This window comes from Enhydra lutris, unplaced genomic scaffold (assembly GCF_002288905.1).
Source record: "Enhydra lutris kenyoni isolate GAN:26980312 unplaced genomic scaffold, ASM228890v2 scaffoldscaffold21, whole genome shotgun sequence".
NCBI lineage: Eukaryota > Metazoa > Chordata > Mammalia > Carnivora > Mustelidae > Enhydra > Enhydra lutris.
The window spans coordinates 4,723,928-4,739,644 of record NW_019154105.1 but is presented as its reverse complement, the minus strand read 5'-3'; the positions used below and the strand labels follow the sequence as shown (position 1 = coordinate 4,739,644).

Sequence of the window (15,717 nt, the reverse complement as noted above, 5' to 3'; positions counted from 1 at the left end):
TTATTTATTTTTAAAATTAATTTTTTTAAAAGATTTTATTTATTTGACAGAGATCACAAGTAGGCAGAGAGGCAGGCAGAAGGGTTGGGGAAGCAGGCTCCCCGCTGAGCAGGGAGCCCAATTCGGGGCTCGATCCAAGGACCCTGGGATCATGACCTGAGCTGAAGGCAGAGGCTTTAACCCACTGAGCCACCCAGGTGCCCCTAAAAATTTTATTTATTTGAGAGAGAGAAAGAGAGAGCACAGAGGGGGAGTGTGAGGGAGAAGCAGATTCCCCACTGAGCGGAGAGTCCCATGCAGGACTTGATCCCAGGACCCTGGGATCATGACCTGAGCTGAAGGCTGATGCCTAACTGACTGAGCTACCCAGGAGCCCCAAATATTCCTGATGATGTTTTTTTTTTAGTACAATTTTTTTAGTACTATAGTTTTCCCATTCTCCATATTGATGAATCTAAGTAGGTCGAACTTCGTCTTTGAATGTTCTTTCAAGAAAGAAACGATTGGACTGAGGGTTGCTGGAGGGGAGGGGGGCAGAAGGGACGGGGTTGCTGGGTGATGGACACTAGGGCGGATATGGGCTATAGTGAGTGCTGTGAATTATGTAAGACTGATGAATCACAGGCCTGTACCCCTGAAACAAATAACACATTAAATATTAATAGAAGAATTTCAGTTAAAAAAAAAAAGAGAGAAGATTAGATGTCTTCTGAGCCACTAAGTGAGAATTATTTTCTTCCTGTATGTATACCTTAGGGATAATTGAAGGGCTCAAATATTGGGGGCAATTATAATTTTTTTCACATCCCAACCCTGTGGGCTCCGTTCTCTGAATCCTGAAATTTAGTGCTATGGAGAAGTCCGAGGTCTGTCTGCTCTTTATTCCACTGTGTTCAACTAGTTTTCTCTATCTTGTAGGCTGTTTCTTTATCTTTATAAATGAAACACTTTTTAAAGGATATTTCTAGGTGAGAAATATGTCTAGAATATGGTACGGCCTTTTCAGGTTTTCTTCAGTTATGGCTTTAATTTAATCATATTCATTCCAATTATTCTCATTCCTCAGAAACACTTACGATGACTCTTAAATTGCTCCCCTCTCTCTCCCTCTCATTACCAATCATGGTCCATCTCATCATTTCTCACTTCGTATCTTTCCTCGTCATATGGAGAGAGCTTCTCGAGTTTGTATTTACTGCTTCTAGTATTGATTTTAATTTGACCATTTCACTTTTTCTTTTAATTCTCCCTTGTTTTTCTTCTCATTGGTTCATCTGTTTATTTTTATCCTAACCCTTATTCTTTCTTTATTCTTGCTTCTGTTTAATAAAGACCACATTTTCATGCATCTTACTGAAGTTGCAGAATAACTTTCAAGTCTTCTCTTTTAGATCCTGTAGTAGGTAGCATTCAGGAGTCTGTCTGCTCTTTCTCTGAATCTTTAGAACGTTTTTGTTTTGCTCACTCTTCAGCTTTTTTCCCCAAATTCCTTTCCTTCTGTTTACTCATCCTTGGTCAAGAGAAATCCGTACCTGTGCTTGAAAGCTGCAGGGTAAATGTCCTGCCCTGGCTAATTCCCCTGCTCAGATCCACAGCCAGATGCTAAGGTTCATGTCTCCTTGTCTGAGGGGCTGGTGGATTTTCAGTCAGGGTAGCTCTATTGTGTAGACATTGGATCTTTCCCGGCCTCCTCTGCCCAGCCCTCCTACGTTTTGAGTCTGGTTTGTACCAGTGCAAAGGTTCTCTCCTGTCTCGGTGACCATGGGCTTTACCACTTGAGGCATCGTCCTATTCCCCAACTTTTTATCACTCCCTCTACCTTCTTCAACATACATACTTCCCACTCTTTTTTTCTTTTCTTTTTTTACATTATGGGTTCTGATTAGAAGTAGAAAGAAAGATATTAAGGGAAGTGAGGGCCAGCACCCGACTACCTCAAACAATAGTGGCCACACACAGGAGGGAGGGATCTGGGTTGTGTGTGATAGAGAAAGGCAGAGTTAGGCAGAATGATGGTTCTTATATCTATTTAGGTTTACACAGCAAAGAAAATTGTGAAAATTAGACATGCATTGAAATCACTGCATCAGCAAAGAAAGGCCGCAGAACGTCTTATGTTCAATGGGACTTCCTGGTAGCAGTGGTTGGAGGATGGCTGTTTTAATTTTTGGTGGTGAAATCTCTTTCTATATCTGCAGAGGTATCACAGTAGGAAAATATTTTGTCAAGGGCTGTTAGCCATAATACACCCTGATATTTTTATCATAAATATGTTTATGTAAGAAATATGAAAAACCATAGTTAAATATATCCTTAATGGTAGCTCTACCTCAAGTTGTAATAACACTAACCATATTTTTTTAAATCCAATTCCTGTGATGACTGAGGGTGCCATATTAGACCTGGGGTGGGCAAACGTTTTCTGTAAAGAGCCACATAGTGAATATTTTCAGCTCTGTGTGCCCTTCGGTTGAAACAACTGCTCAGCTCTGTCGTCTTAGCACAAAACCAGCCATAGATAATATGTCAATGAGTGGGTGTGGCTGTATTCCAATAAAAGCTTATGGAAACAGGTGTTAGGCTGGATTTGGCCCATGGTCCCTAGTTGACTGGCCCCTGTACAGACTATACATCTGGAAGAGTGGATCTACATCGCCCGGAATGATAGGATTCAGATATATGACAGCAACAAAATGCAGTGTGAAACGTCTTTCCCATTTTTCTGACCCGCTGTGCCGTTCACCATCTTGTTTGCATCTCCTGTCTTGCTTTTCGTCACCAGCCCAGGTGAGTTCTCGCCTCAGTCAGGCAGTTCTCTTCTATCCTGGCATGTTTTCTCTTGAAGTGCTTTCCCTTCCTGCCCTTGTTGATCTGGATGGGTGAGTAAAGATTCTATTTCCATCAATAAAATATATAATTAGGTATTGCCAGTAAGAATTGGAAAGCTTGATTTTCCTTCTGCCAATATTGCTACAAGTAATCTGTTCTTCCCCCGTGCTCTCGAGTTTGACTCTGCCGCTGTACTTGGGTCTAGTCCATGTTAGTTAAGACTGACACTAACTCTATGCTGATTCAAGATTTGTGATCATTACATCTGTTCCCTGTGTACCAACCATTGTATAAGCTCATTTGCTTATTACAGTAAAATTACCAGATAGTATGACATCAGATATGCCTTTATTTTACTTTCTCACTGAAATTTCATTAATCTGAAGAGTTCTGAGGTTGAGAGACGCTCAATGATTTCAATGCATGTCCAATTTTCACATCTTCTGTTAAACATCAATGGCCATAATATTTTCCATATAGAAGAATAAAGAAATAGAATAACCTAAACAAGAATACAGTTGTCAGTTTAACTCTAGTGATTCAGTTGTTTGAAATAAATACCTATTAAATAGTAATGCATTAATCTAAACATACATCATTGGGTTAAAGAACTATTGAAGTATGACTCGAACTCTCCAAGAAAAATTGAATCTCTTGGACGCCCTCCCCTGCCCATGTACTTTGGCTTCATTATTCTTACAGAGTGAGTTCCAAAGCAACCATGGTAATAAAATCTTGTTTTCTGCTTCTTGTAAGAGAAAGTGAAGGTAATCATTCAGAAGCTATCTTCTATGTAAGACAGACCACTTCTTAGTCCTTAAAACTTGGTTTATTCTAACCCTCTTTCCTCTGCCTTTAATTTGTCTACCTTCTTGCCATTCAAAAGGTTGTAGTGAGGGACGCCTGGGTGGCTCAGTTGGTTAAGCAGCTGCCTTCAGCTCAGGTCATGATCCCAGCGTCCTGGGATCGAGTCCCACATTGGGCTCCTTGCTCATCAGGGAGCCTGCTTCTCCCTCTGCCTGCCATTCTGTCTGCCTGTGCTTGCTCTCTCTCCCTCTCTCTCTCTCTGACAAATAAATAAATAAAATCTTAAAAAAAAAAAAAGGTTGTAGTGATAACTCAAAGCAAGATGCTGACTCTTTGGCATTGATGAGGGGACTGTTGCTGTGAAAGTTCTTCTCAGGGCAGTGGAGACAAATGGTCTGGTATTCTGGGGGTGAGAGTGGTAGAGGAGAGAAGTCGGAAGAGGGCCCTGGGGGTTCTTTGGACACTTAGTCTCTGTCACCACTCCTCTCTGCTCTTATTCCCAAATATCTAGGAATACAATTGATTCTTCTCATGTCAAAGAACTCCCTAATGCATATATGTAAGTGTGCGCTCCCATAAAGATGTGTATTCACATAAAGATGCAAAAGAAGAGTGAAGTAGCTTGTCAGGAGAGGGCTGCCTCCATTTTGAGTTTAGCAGTAACTCAGCAGGAGCTTAAGTGCTCTTCAGTGCTGGAGTGGTTGGTGCTCTGAAATCTCTTTCCCGCCATTTGTCATTACCAGGTCAGCTATGTGACCTTGTACCAGTCACATAACTTCTCTGGTCTTTACTCTTCTTGTTTGCAAAGCAAGGATAAGAACATCTACTTCATAGGGTCACGTAAAGCCTTAAAATGATGCCTGGGGAACATGAAGTACTGTTCTTATTGTCATTGTTATTATTGGTGCTTTTGTTCTTAGAAGAGGAGAGGACTCGAAGAATGTGCAGACCTCTTAAGAGTCACGGTGACTTTGGAAGTGCCAATTCTTATCAAAGCACCAGGTGACAAATAATAAAGGAAAGGAAATTGCTATTTATGGAAGCTTGAGGAACATGTTTGAGTTAGCTATCAGTGAAATTTTCCTACCATCGTGGATTTTATTAATGTCTCCTTTTGATGCATTGTTCCTTTTTTGGATGTAAGGATGAAACTGTAGTCCGAGTTCCTGGAAAATGTTGCCCACAGTGCTCTTCCCGATCCTGCTCTGCATCTGGCCAAGTGTACGAGGTAACCTTTGATGCACCCCCTGTAGCTGTTTTGACATACGTTCTCACACATATGCCCTCCACCCTTCCAACCACCAGCCCACCCCACCCTCTTGTCTGAGTCTTTGCCAAGATTAGTAACTCAGTACATAAACAGCTTTTTTCTTCTCTTTGTGGGAAGACTTTATGAAAAAATTAAATTGAAGGGGATTAGAAATATAAAGGAATGTGCTGGCTGGCAACACCTGGTTCACGAACCTTGGTGAACCTACTGTTTACATGTCTTGAAGGAAGAAAAGGACTATCATTGGTTACTATCAGTTTACACTTAGGCTGGAGGCCCTGGGAATGTCGTTCTGCTTTGGTTGGATTGTATGTACTGATATCCACACTGGGGGAGGCATGAGGGTAGTAAGGGAGAGAGGGAAGGGAGGGGAGAAGCTAGGGGTGGTGGAACCTGCACAGTTGAGAATACTATTGGAATAATTTAGAAAACTGTGCCAAACACATAATAAGTGCCAAATAAAAATGAGTTCAACAAAGTGAATGAATGAATGAGTGTCTCTCTTAGGAGTGTCCAGCTGAGCCAAAAGAAGGTTACGTTATTTAAAAGCAAAGAACATATAAAAAATAAACCCAACTACATCCCTTGCTTGCCAGCCACTCTGAAGAAGACTAAATGGAAATTGGAATTATTCCTCTCAGTAGAGAATCTGGAACAGAATATTAGGAATGAATGTCACGAAGTCCAAATGGGTCCCTTGAAATCTGAACGAACATCTGAATAACTGAACGAACAGTTAGTTATGTTCGGACTTTTGTCTGTACTAGATCTGTGTTGTTCGATACAGTAGCCACGCATGGGCCAGGTTAGTTTCTTCTGGAAGAGATAGCCTTTATACCTATTGTGATGTTTTTGGTTGCAAGTAACAAATACTCTTCTAAAAGTGGCTAAAATGAAAACATTTGTAATCCCACATAACAAGAGGTGCAGAGGTAGGGTGGTGGCAGGGTTGATCCTCTCAACTCTTGATGGTGTGTTCAAGAATCCAAGGGTCCTTTTTTGATCTTTCCACCTGCCACCTGCAGCATCGTGGCATTTGCACGTCCCCAAGATGGCTTCCTCCAGACCAGCTCAGCCACACACAATCATCGCTAAAGGCTGGTGGGGAAAAGGGACGGCTTTTCTTCTTTCATGGAGAAGAAGGGTCTTTTCTTTGCCCTTCACTGTTCTAGCAGAGTTCCCCTGAGGTGACCTAGGTTAGGATTGGGACAATGCCCTTACCCTAAGGGATGCTGGGGAAATGAGTAGGTGGTAGTGGGAGCTGGGTCTCCTGGCAGAGAAGAAGAGCTAAAGAATGAGCACTCATTAGGCAGCCAATGGGGTCTTCTTATTAATCTGGAGGTTCCAGGGCCCCTTTGTGCCTGGCAGAGAGCAGGCCCTCAACACATCTATGGAATACATACAGTTGAATAAAAACGAACGCGAAGTTCCCCGTGGACATTTGTTGACTTTTTTCTTGGAGGCTGTTGCTGCCTGAATGATACCATTTCTCAGGACTACATTCAGTGTGGCTCAACTAAAAACTGTAATAAAAACTTACGTGTCTCGTGTGCCGGTGTTTCTATCTGATGTATGTGACACTTGATTCTCCACTTTGTCCTTTCTTGACTCAGCATGGTGAGCAGTGGAATGAAGACGCCTGTACCACGTGTGTATGTGACGAGGGTGAGGTCCGGTGCCACAAACAGGCCTGCCCTCCGCTGAGATGTGAAAAGGTATTTGAGAGAGTGTGGGCTGGTTTTCAAAGCTTTATCCTGGGTCATTTGAGAAAGGCCTTTCTCAGTCTAGTGTGTCTTTTGAGGGAATCCAAAGTTTTGTGATATTCAGAAATAGTCAATGAAGATAGGAAAGACCTGCTTCGTAAGGAGGAGGGCTGAGGTAGAGAGGACCCTGCCCCAGCCGGGTTAGGTTGGGCGGTAGGGGAAGGGAGCAGCATACAGTGTTGGCCTTCTCTGTCCTTCTGCCCCACGGGCCCGGATGTTCTCAAACTCTCCTGAGAACCACCCTTTACCCGCCATCTTTGTTTCTTCAGGGTCAGAGCAGGGCTCGGCGTCACGGGGAATGCTGTGAGGAATGCGTGTCTCCTGCGGGAAGCTGCTCACAGGACGGGATTGTGCGCTACCAGGATGAAATGTGGAAGGGCTCGGCCTGCGAGTTCTGCGTGTGTGACCGTGGCCAGGTGACCTGCCAGACTGGGGAGTGTGCCAGAGTGGAGTGCGCCCAGGTAAGAAGCGAAGGCGCTTCCACGTGGACTGTAGCAGTTCTGTCCAGTGCGATGGGGGTCCCTCACCTGCTCCTTCCTTTTCGCCAGCCGCAGAGGCGACAGCCAGGCTGACCACTCACATTTCACAGAGCCTTCCAGCACAAGGACCCTGTGGTGTAAAATAAATGTCACTATTTGTTCAGACTGACTCGGAACAGCCCCTGGGAGCCTTGAGTTCTCGGTGCATCTGGTCTGACGGGAAGCCTCGAGCCAGAACGTGAAAGGGAAGGACGTGATACGGGACATCAGCCTATCAGTCGGTGCGGCCGGACCTCGTGGCTGGTGGCCTGGCCAGCTTGCTGGGTGTGAGACAGAGTCCGCACGCAGGTGCTCCCGGCCCGGCTGCTGGTGCTGGCCCTACCGGCAGGGTTCAGCAGAAAGGAGAGCCAGCACCTACCGGCGCTTCTGCGGATCAGGAAAGAATATAAAATGTTTTTGGTTTTGTTTTAAAGAGAGAAGGAGGGAACCTCATAAATAATTAACTCGGATGACCTCTGTTGACTTCTGCTGGCTGTAGAGTTTCTAGAAGTTTCTAACAAAGCAGCCTCTGTTTGGACTATAGATGTATATTGTAGGCAAATTGCTTTTTTTTTTTTTTTTTTCTCTTTGAGCTCTGTTTTGACCCACTGCAAAACAAATTGCTTTGAACGTCTCCTTCTCCCTCACCGCTCCCATCCGCCCCACCAGTTTCCCGCAGGGTTGTGGACTGGAGTAGATGAGGGAAACTCAGGAGATCTGAAGCTCGGGATGTCTGTGAAGGCATTTTTCTTTCTAGTTCTGCTCCCCCACATCTCAGCTCCTCTTAGCGCTGAGCCCGAGAAGGAACAACCTTTCACACGGGCTGTCAGGGACAGGGTGATTTTTCATTTTGCCTCCTACTTCTGAGTCTTGGCAGAGCTGAAACGTATTTAGGTAAAGACGGTCTTGCTTTTTGCGATTTATTCCCCACCCCCCCAGGCCTTTTCATTTCTTTTCCTTCTTTATGTCAGGGGAGTCAGAATGGTTGGACGAAGATGAGAAAAACCCGTCATGGTCCTTTTTTTTTCCCCCCCTCCCTCTCTCTCCAGCTGAGATTGGGCTTCCTGGCCTCCCCAGAGGGCCGGGCGGAGGCTGCGTTATTTTCTAAGATCTTAATTTGCCGAATAATATCCCAGGGTTTAAGGAAAATGTGGGAGAGGTGATTCTGGTATGGTGGACCCTTTAGGAACCTATTTTCAGTGAAATCTGAGCAAAGAGTCTCGATCACAGGTAACAGTTTGACCCACAGTCCCCAAGGCTAACGCATTTCCAAGTGCCTGCTATCCTCTGTGACAACGACCTGTGGCCCCGTGGGCCAGGTTTTCTTCTCTGTTCTTAGGAAAAATGGGGAGCGACAACCGAGGTGCATGGAGAGGGCCCCGCTCCCCTCCAGTCACCCCCAGCATGGTCTGCTTCCCACTCCCACCCCATCTCTCCATTACGAGCTCAGGAGTTCTAATGCCTTTAGCCCATTTCTCTTTCAACTAAACTGGTGTCCTCCTGGTGACCTCTGTGTTTCTACCTATTGTTGAAGGCACTGGGTTCTGAACCGGAAACACTACCAGAAGTAAAATTTTAACCAAAATTGAATCTTACCAAAAATATCCCTTAACCTTCTTTCTGTGCCACACTTCTGGAAATAGCTCCATGAGCGCCTGGAGTACAAACTTCCTAACTTCTGCTTCGCTTGGAGATAAAAAAATGAGTCAGACACATTCTGATCTCAAGAGTTCCCAGGCGTTTGGGGGAGGTCAGAAAAATCAACAGAAATCACAATATGCAGTGGCCCCAATGAAGATGGAAATATGGACGAAATGCATTAGAAGCACCTGGAGAAAATGACCGTCTGCCCAGGGGAGCGGTGCAAGTACTCTGTTGGGATTTTTGTTCAATTCTACCCCACTTTCTGCCTTTCCGAGAATATCAAGGTCATTTGATTCCTGGATACCAAGGGTAGATTCGGTCTAAGTGTCTGTACATCCACAAAGAGGCAGAAAAGTAAACTTCTAGAAGAGGAGTCAGAACTGGGCAGGTTTACCGTTGTAATAATGACCACACTGGTCATCAACAACAACGTTCTGAGTAGCATGAAGATCAGCACATAATTTTCCTTTGCTAAAAAAGGAGAAAATGGCACGGCCTTGGGTTTTGATGTCTCCAACCAAATCCCTAGACACCGAAACACGAATAACGCACCAACAGTGAAATAGCACAGTATGAAGATTTTCATTTTTTCCATATTTTGTGTTATCTTTGAACATGAATTAGATGGAAAAGTCAAATGACTTGTTATTGAAGGACCTGGCATTCAACATGCATAAAATCGTGATGGTGGTGGTGATGGGGGTGGGTGGGAGCGAAGCTTATCCCAACGTGCACAGAAGAGGGAGGGCACACGTAGGCAGAAGGTGCATTTCCCTTCTGCAGTGGAGGAAAATTCCCTCAAAAGAGTGTTTCCTTTTCCAGTGGGCTGGCTAGGGACGCGCACCGTCTTTCGTCTGGTGGCTGGATGTTGGAGTGATTCAGTGGGAAGACGTTAGCAGACTCCATCTGGCCCAGGCAGCAGAATCCTCTTAAAAAGAAGAGAATTAGTTTTGCTCCACAAAGCAGTTTTTCTCCAAGCCAAAGTCAAATGCTAATTGCCACAAGCTCCCCACCACAGTGAGCTGCCGTGGTTGGGGGCGTCCAGGCTCCTCCTGCAAATAGCAAATCTACTTAGAACTCCCCGCCTCACCAAAACCGAATCCTTGCTCCCGGGCAGCAAGGCCTGCCCTTGTCCACAGTAGCGTCGGGAGCCTCGGAACGGCCACCCTCCCTGCCTTCCCGGGATGAGCCCCGCGGCATTTTCCGTGGGCACTGGAGAAGCAGCCACGCGTTCTGCCTGTAATCAAAGCACACGTATCGTGTCTCGATTTAAAACATTGTTTTAAGCAACTTAGATTACATGCACATAAACCCCTCTGTGTGCTTTGAAAGCGGATCTCACCATTCCTGGTTAGGCCTGCAACCCACCCGCTGCTGTGTCACGTTTCTGCAAAACAATTTATATGTAAATCTTCCCCGCGGTCTGCGGTGTCCACTGCTCACGTTCTGTTCTGATGGACAGTGATCTCTACACGTCGCCTTTCCTCTTGAAATCCGTTTTCAGACACTGCAAAGACTTAGGATAAAAAAGTTACAGCCATCCACGTATGATTTTATTTCCTTTACAAGTTCCTATTTCCCTTCATCAAAATAATACATATTTATTTTAGAAAATTGATACTCAAGAAAAGTAGAAAAACTTTAAAACCCACCCATCGTGCTACAGTTCAACTACAGTTTTGTACTGCACGGTGTTTTTAAACATACAATTCCCTGTGGTTATTCTGTTGCACAATTTCACATTATTCCGTTTTTACCTAAGATGGTTCCTGCACTTTAAATGTAATGTAGATCTGGGAATGAAACCGCGCTCAGAGGGGAGAGCTGCACGGCCTAGATTGTCCATGGGAGGACAACGCGGCAGAGGGAACAAGTGGGGGGCCAAAGCAAAGGGCACGCTAGGGTTTTTCATTCCAGTCAGGGAATCCCGCTGTTCTGCAATTTGGCTCCGCTACCTGGAGATGGTAATTTGATATGTGCCTCTGCAATCCTTACTTCTACAGGGCGAAGAATTAATTCACTTAGATGGAAAATGCTGCCCTGAATGCATTTCGAAGAATGGTTACTGTGTTCATGAAGAAAATGCAGAATTCGTGAGTATCAGGCTAATAACTGGAGACTATCACAAATTAATAATTCAAAAGTAGTTTAATGGGCCATTACCTTATACCTTTTAACCATTCATTTGTTCAACAGATGTGATTGCGTGCCTACTATGTGCCGGGTACTAGAGACACTAGAAGCAAAATGCGGGCAGAGTCCCTGCTCTTGTGGCGGGCTTATGCTCCGGTGTGGGGACACAGAGGACAGAAGCCTGGCCACATCAGGGGGCGACAGGTCCAGTGGTGAGAACAGAGCAGCTAGAGTAGCTGAGGGAAGGGGGATGCTCTCTTACATAAGGTGAGAAGTTTGAGCAAGACCTAAAGGAAGTGAGGGAGCCATGTGGAGGCCCGGGGAGGAAAATGGGCTGGGAAGACGGGCCAGCAAGTGCGAAGGACTGAAGCAGACGTGTGCGTGGTGAGTTCAAGAAACAAAGTGAACATGGCCGGCACCGAATGAATGACAGGAAGGGATCTGGCCACAAGGTCCACTAGGTAGCCTGGACACCATGGCTTTACCCTGACACACACAGGCGAGCTCTGAGCACGGTGTTGTGACCCGGCTTACTTGTGAGACGGTCACTTCGGCCACTCTGTGGACGAGCGGCGGGAGTGGGTGAGACTGGAAGTTGTTGTCTGGTGGAAGGTCTTCAGCATAGTCCGGAGGTGGAGATGGGGTCTTGGTCTAGGGCGGAAGTGATAGAAAGTGGTCAGGTTCTGGATTTATTTTGTAGGTAGAATTGAGAGGATTTTCAGGGATGGGATGGGGGCGGGGTTCGAAATTTCATTTGCTGAGGTTTTATTTCTAAGTCTGTACTTTTAAAAATTATATACATAAAGGAAAAATATTTATTGTAATCTCTTCAGGTTTGCTGTAGTTATAGAGCCCATATTTCCCACATGGGGTTTTGGAATGTTGATCAATTGTGTTCTAAAAAATAGGCCAGTTGATCATAAAGACAACTGCCTCATTGACCAATCACAATAAGCTGATAAGAATTGGGATTAAGTCCTTTGATTCCTACGTACGTTTTCTTCGTGATTTGGGAAAATTGCATCTGCCAGCCGGTATATGCTGGGGAGAGAGCACGGTGTAGGGTTAACAGAGCGGGCTCTGAGTTCAGATACCTGCTTTGCCACATGCTGACTATAACCTTGGACACGTTACTTAGTCCTCATCAGTGAAGAAGGGATAACAACAGTACTTACCTCACGGGGTGATTGAGGTAATACCCGTAAAACACTTAGAACAGTGGCTGGTGTATTAAAAAAAAAATAAAAAATAAAAGCTTAAAAAGTGGCATCATTGTTATTACGCTATTGGCATTGTTTGTTTCATGAGTGGTTTATAACTTAGTCATCCTTGTTTCTGAAGAATGTAGGAGATTAGAGCCCTCCTATAGATGTTGAATTTCTAATTTCTCGATCAGAGTATCAATTTTCCTACCTTTTTTTGAGGTAAATTAAGCCAGGTGGAATTAAAGAAAAGCAAGTTGGGTTTTTTTTGTTTGTTTTATTTTGGTTTTTATTAACATATAATGTATTACTTGTTTCAGGGGTACAGGTCTGTGAATTATCATGCTTACACACTTCACAGCTCTCAGCATAGCACATGCCCTCCCCAGTGTCCATCACGCAGACACCCCATCCCTCTCGCCCCCCTCCCCTCCAGCAAACCCTCAGTTTTTTAAGGAGTCTCTTACGGTTTGTCTCCCTCTCTGGTTTCATCTTGTTTTGTTAGAAGAACAAGTTGTCTTAAAGGGGTCTAAACCCCGTAAGTCATGCTGTGGTACCTTACGAGGCTGAAGAGTTTGCCCCTACAGGCTTAGACCCCTTGACTAGGAGTGCCTCATGTTGAAGTAAATTGAAGTCAAGTGCTTAAGCACAAAGCGAGAATAAGAATTCAAAATATGTTTTCACGGCATACTGTCTTCACCTCCTATCATATGCTTTTCTTGTTTTTTTGACATATATAGATTTTTTTCTCTATTCATAACAAATGAAGTTGCATGTTACTTGGGCAAAATGGATAAGCCTTAAATGCGAAAATAAATAGATCAGCCTAACAGTGATTTTAGTAGTACGATAAATACATTTCTCTTTGTTCCTAGATGTCCTCAAATGCAAGTAAAGTTAAGCGTATTCCAGTAAGTACAGACTTTTAACTTGTACACATACACTTATAGAGTTGTTCTAAGCTTGTCCTGGGGAACTTTAATGTCATAGTATTTCTGACAGTTGTGTTTGATGGCACTGTGGTCCAGTTAATGATAATTAGGACTTTGACTTATTGAAACTTTGCTCCTTCCTTTACCCTATTTTTCCTCCACAGGTAATATTTCTCTAACTACAAGCTCCCACACATACCTTTCCTTTTTGTGGTGATTTTCTCCTTCTGATTTTTTCTGGCCTAGAAAATTCAGTTTAACCATCAGTGCAATTTCATGTTCCTCAAAACATTGAGAGCTTTTGGGGTTTGGGAGTGTTAGCTCCCCAAAACAAAGCTGAGTTTTCATTCTTTCAAGGTTTTATGCAGGACAACATTGTATGGTTTCTTTTTAAGGGAAAGTGCAAGCACCTTTGCTCACACAAGCAAGCTTGTAATTTTGGAGGCTATAGAATAAGGGGGCTGAGAATCCAGACTGCCTTGAAAGGGAAGTAAAGCCCTTCTGCCTTCTCAAGATAATATTCCTGGTTTTTCTAAAATTGTCATTGATTTTTGCTAACTATAGCCACATCGTTTGGAATATTCAACATCATTTGGCTTAATAAACATTGTATCAAATATTTGTATTATAATATGCTCTAATATTCTCCCCTGTCTTACCTCCTTCGTCACCCCAAAACATTCGGGTAGGAACCTTCATCTCTTTCCTATCTCCAGGGTGAGTGGGATAGTGAGCAAAAAGGAGTTGTTCTTTATAATTCACTTTGAATTCTCCATCAAAGTGCTAAAGTTTATTACCATAATTTGCTTGGCTGAAAAGAATATTTAAGCATGAGAAAGCCCGTGGCACTTCTACAGCCCACTAAAAATGGTCGTGCAAGAGCTGTCATTTTGAGCATATAATGACTCTACTGTTACTCTTGTTGCAGTAACCATAAGGAAATTCAGGGCTTTAACCAGCTTCCCACTGTTATTATAAAGATTGTATGTAATGTTCCTGCTAATCACTAGGTACTTAGAAATCCCCTCTGGTGGTGGTTTTGGTTTTTTTGTTTGTTTGTTTGTTTGTTGTTTTTGGTGACATAGGCTGAGAAACAAGGGTTACAGGCTTCTTGCTTTTTCCAGGAGCCCCAGAATGCTTGTTTATCTGTCCGCCTGGGTTGTACTTTAAAATAAATCAGTTATAAACAAAGAAGGAGAAATATTTCCTCTTTAATTTAGAATGCTTCAACTACTGTCTTATCAGAGTTAGGTTTGCATGGTGGTTTGCATTTTGTTCATTACGGAAATTATAAGTTCTCCACCAGCCAACTGTCTCGTGAACTTCTGCAGTTCTGATAGCGCCATTCTTTACTGTTTCGTACAGGATGGGGAGAAGTGGGAGGATGGCCCTTGCAAGGTGTGTGAGTGCCGGGGCTCTCAGGTCACTTGCTACGAACCCTCTTGTTCACCGTGTCCAGTGGCCACACTAGCCCAGGTGGTGAAGGGACGGTGCTGTCCAGATTGTACTTCAGGTGGGTCCGTGTCCGATTGATTTCTGCTGACGTATCTTTACGGCCAAAAAATTCTGAGAGATCTTCTTTTTCCCTTCTTACTTTTTTTTTTTTTCTTTAAGTCACCTACTGGGTTGGTTGTTTCGTTTGATCCTTGCTAATTTTTCTATTAAATGATGTTATTGAATCCCTCTCTGTATATTTGCCAAACTCAGCAGATTATGGGTATGTGATCTTGGCCAAGTCGTTGACCCTTTCTAAATCTTCACTGCCTCGTTGGTAAAATGTGCCTGATCTACCTTGAAAAAATGATTATGGATATCAAATAACATAAAGTCTGAAAACTTGTAAAGGCAAATGCATGTGTTAGAACTCCTGTTGTTGAATCTGTAAGAGCAACTGCTGGAAGTTTGTTACAGGTGTCCGTTCTTTTTTTTTTAAGGTGAGCTATTAAACAGATGGTTCCTTTTGGAGTTCTCAAATGGGTTTTTGAAGTTTAAAGACTCATTAATTTCTTCCAAAAGAAAATTTTATCTACTTGTTCTGCAACTCTGCTTTTAAATCACCTGGGGTTGAATTAGTTCCAGTTAATAATTGTTGGCAAGCTCTGGTGTTGCTCTGGCTGTACAGTAATTTGCCTGTAAGCTTAGTCTCTCTTGAAAAAGTGGCATTTTCTTCCATTCGTATTTCATAATTAATTGTTTTCATCTGTGGGCCGCAATTTTCCATATTGGTGGTTGCTTTTGTTGCACTCAACTTATTTTGGCTAATCATAGTGTTTCTATGAAGAGCTTATCATGGGAAAAGCAAAGCAACTTTATGGTTTAGTTATCTTACCTTCACTAAAGTGGCTCCCTGGGCTTTCCAAAACAAATATTTAGCATATTAAAATGTACAATACCTTGAAAATCAGGTCCTTGACAACTTCACAACCTGAAAGAAGTCCTTTGCTGACAATTGTCACTGAATTCAGTGATAATCCCAGTTATTGGGAATGAGATTTGAATTTTGGAGAAAAAGAAGAAAGCTTTTTTTCTTTTCTATTTTAGAAAAAAGAAGAGAGTTTTTTTTTTTTTTGAGAAAATGACTTTTTAAAAATTGTGCTTTGTCTTAACTTTCTATGCATA

The 15,717-nt window shown here is 43.3% G+C and overlaps 1 protein-coding gene across 1 annotated transcript in view; it reads left to right on the top strand.

Annotated features, from left to right (window-relative positions):
• LOC111149126 (Fraser extracellular matrix complex subunit 1) overlaps positions 1–15,717 on the top strand; it is a 405,997-nt gene that overhangs the window by 167,420 nt on the left and 222,860 nt on the right. Inside the window, exons 8-13 of the mRNA XM_022506058.1 lie at positions 4,781–4,864; positions 6,520–6,621; positions 6,939–7,130; positions 10,835–10,924; positions 13,042–13,077; positions 14,464–14,611. Of these exons, the coding sequence (XP_022361766.1) occupies positions 4,781–4,864; positions 6,520–6,621; positions 6,939–7,130; positions 10,835–10,924; positions 13,042–13,077; positions 14,464–14,611 (652 nt within the window). The remainder of the gene's footprint in view (positions 1–4,780; positions 4,865–6,519; positions 6,622–6,938; positions 7,131–10,834; positions 10,925–13,041; positions 13,078–14,463; positions 14,612–15,717) is intronic.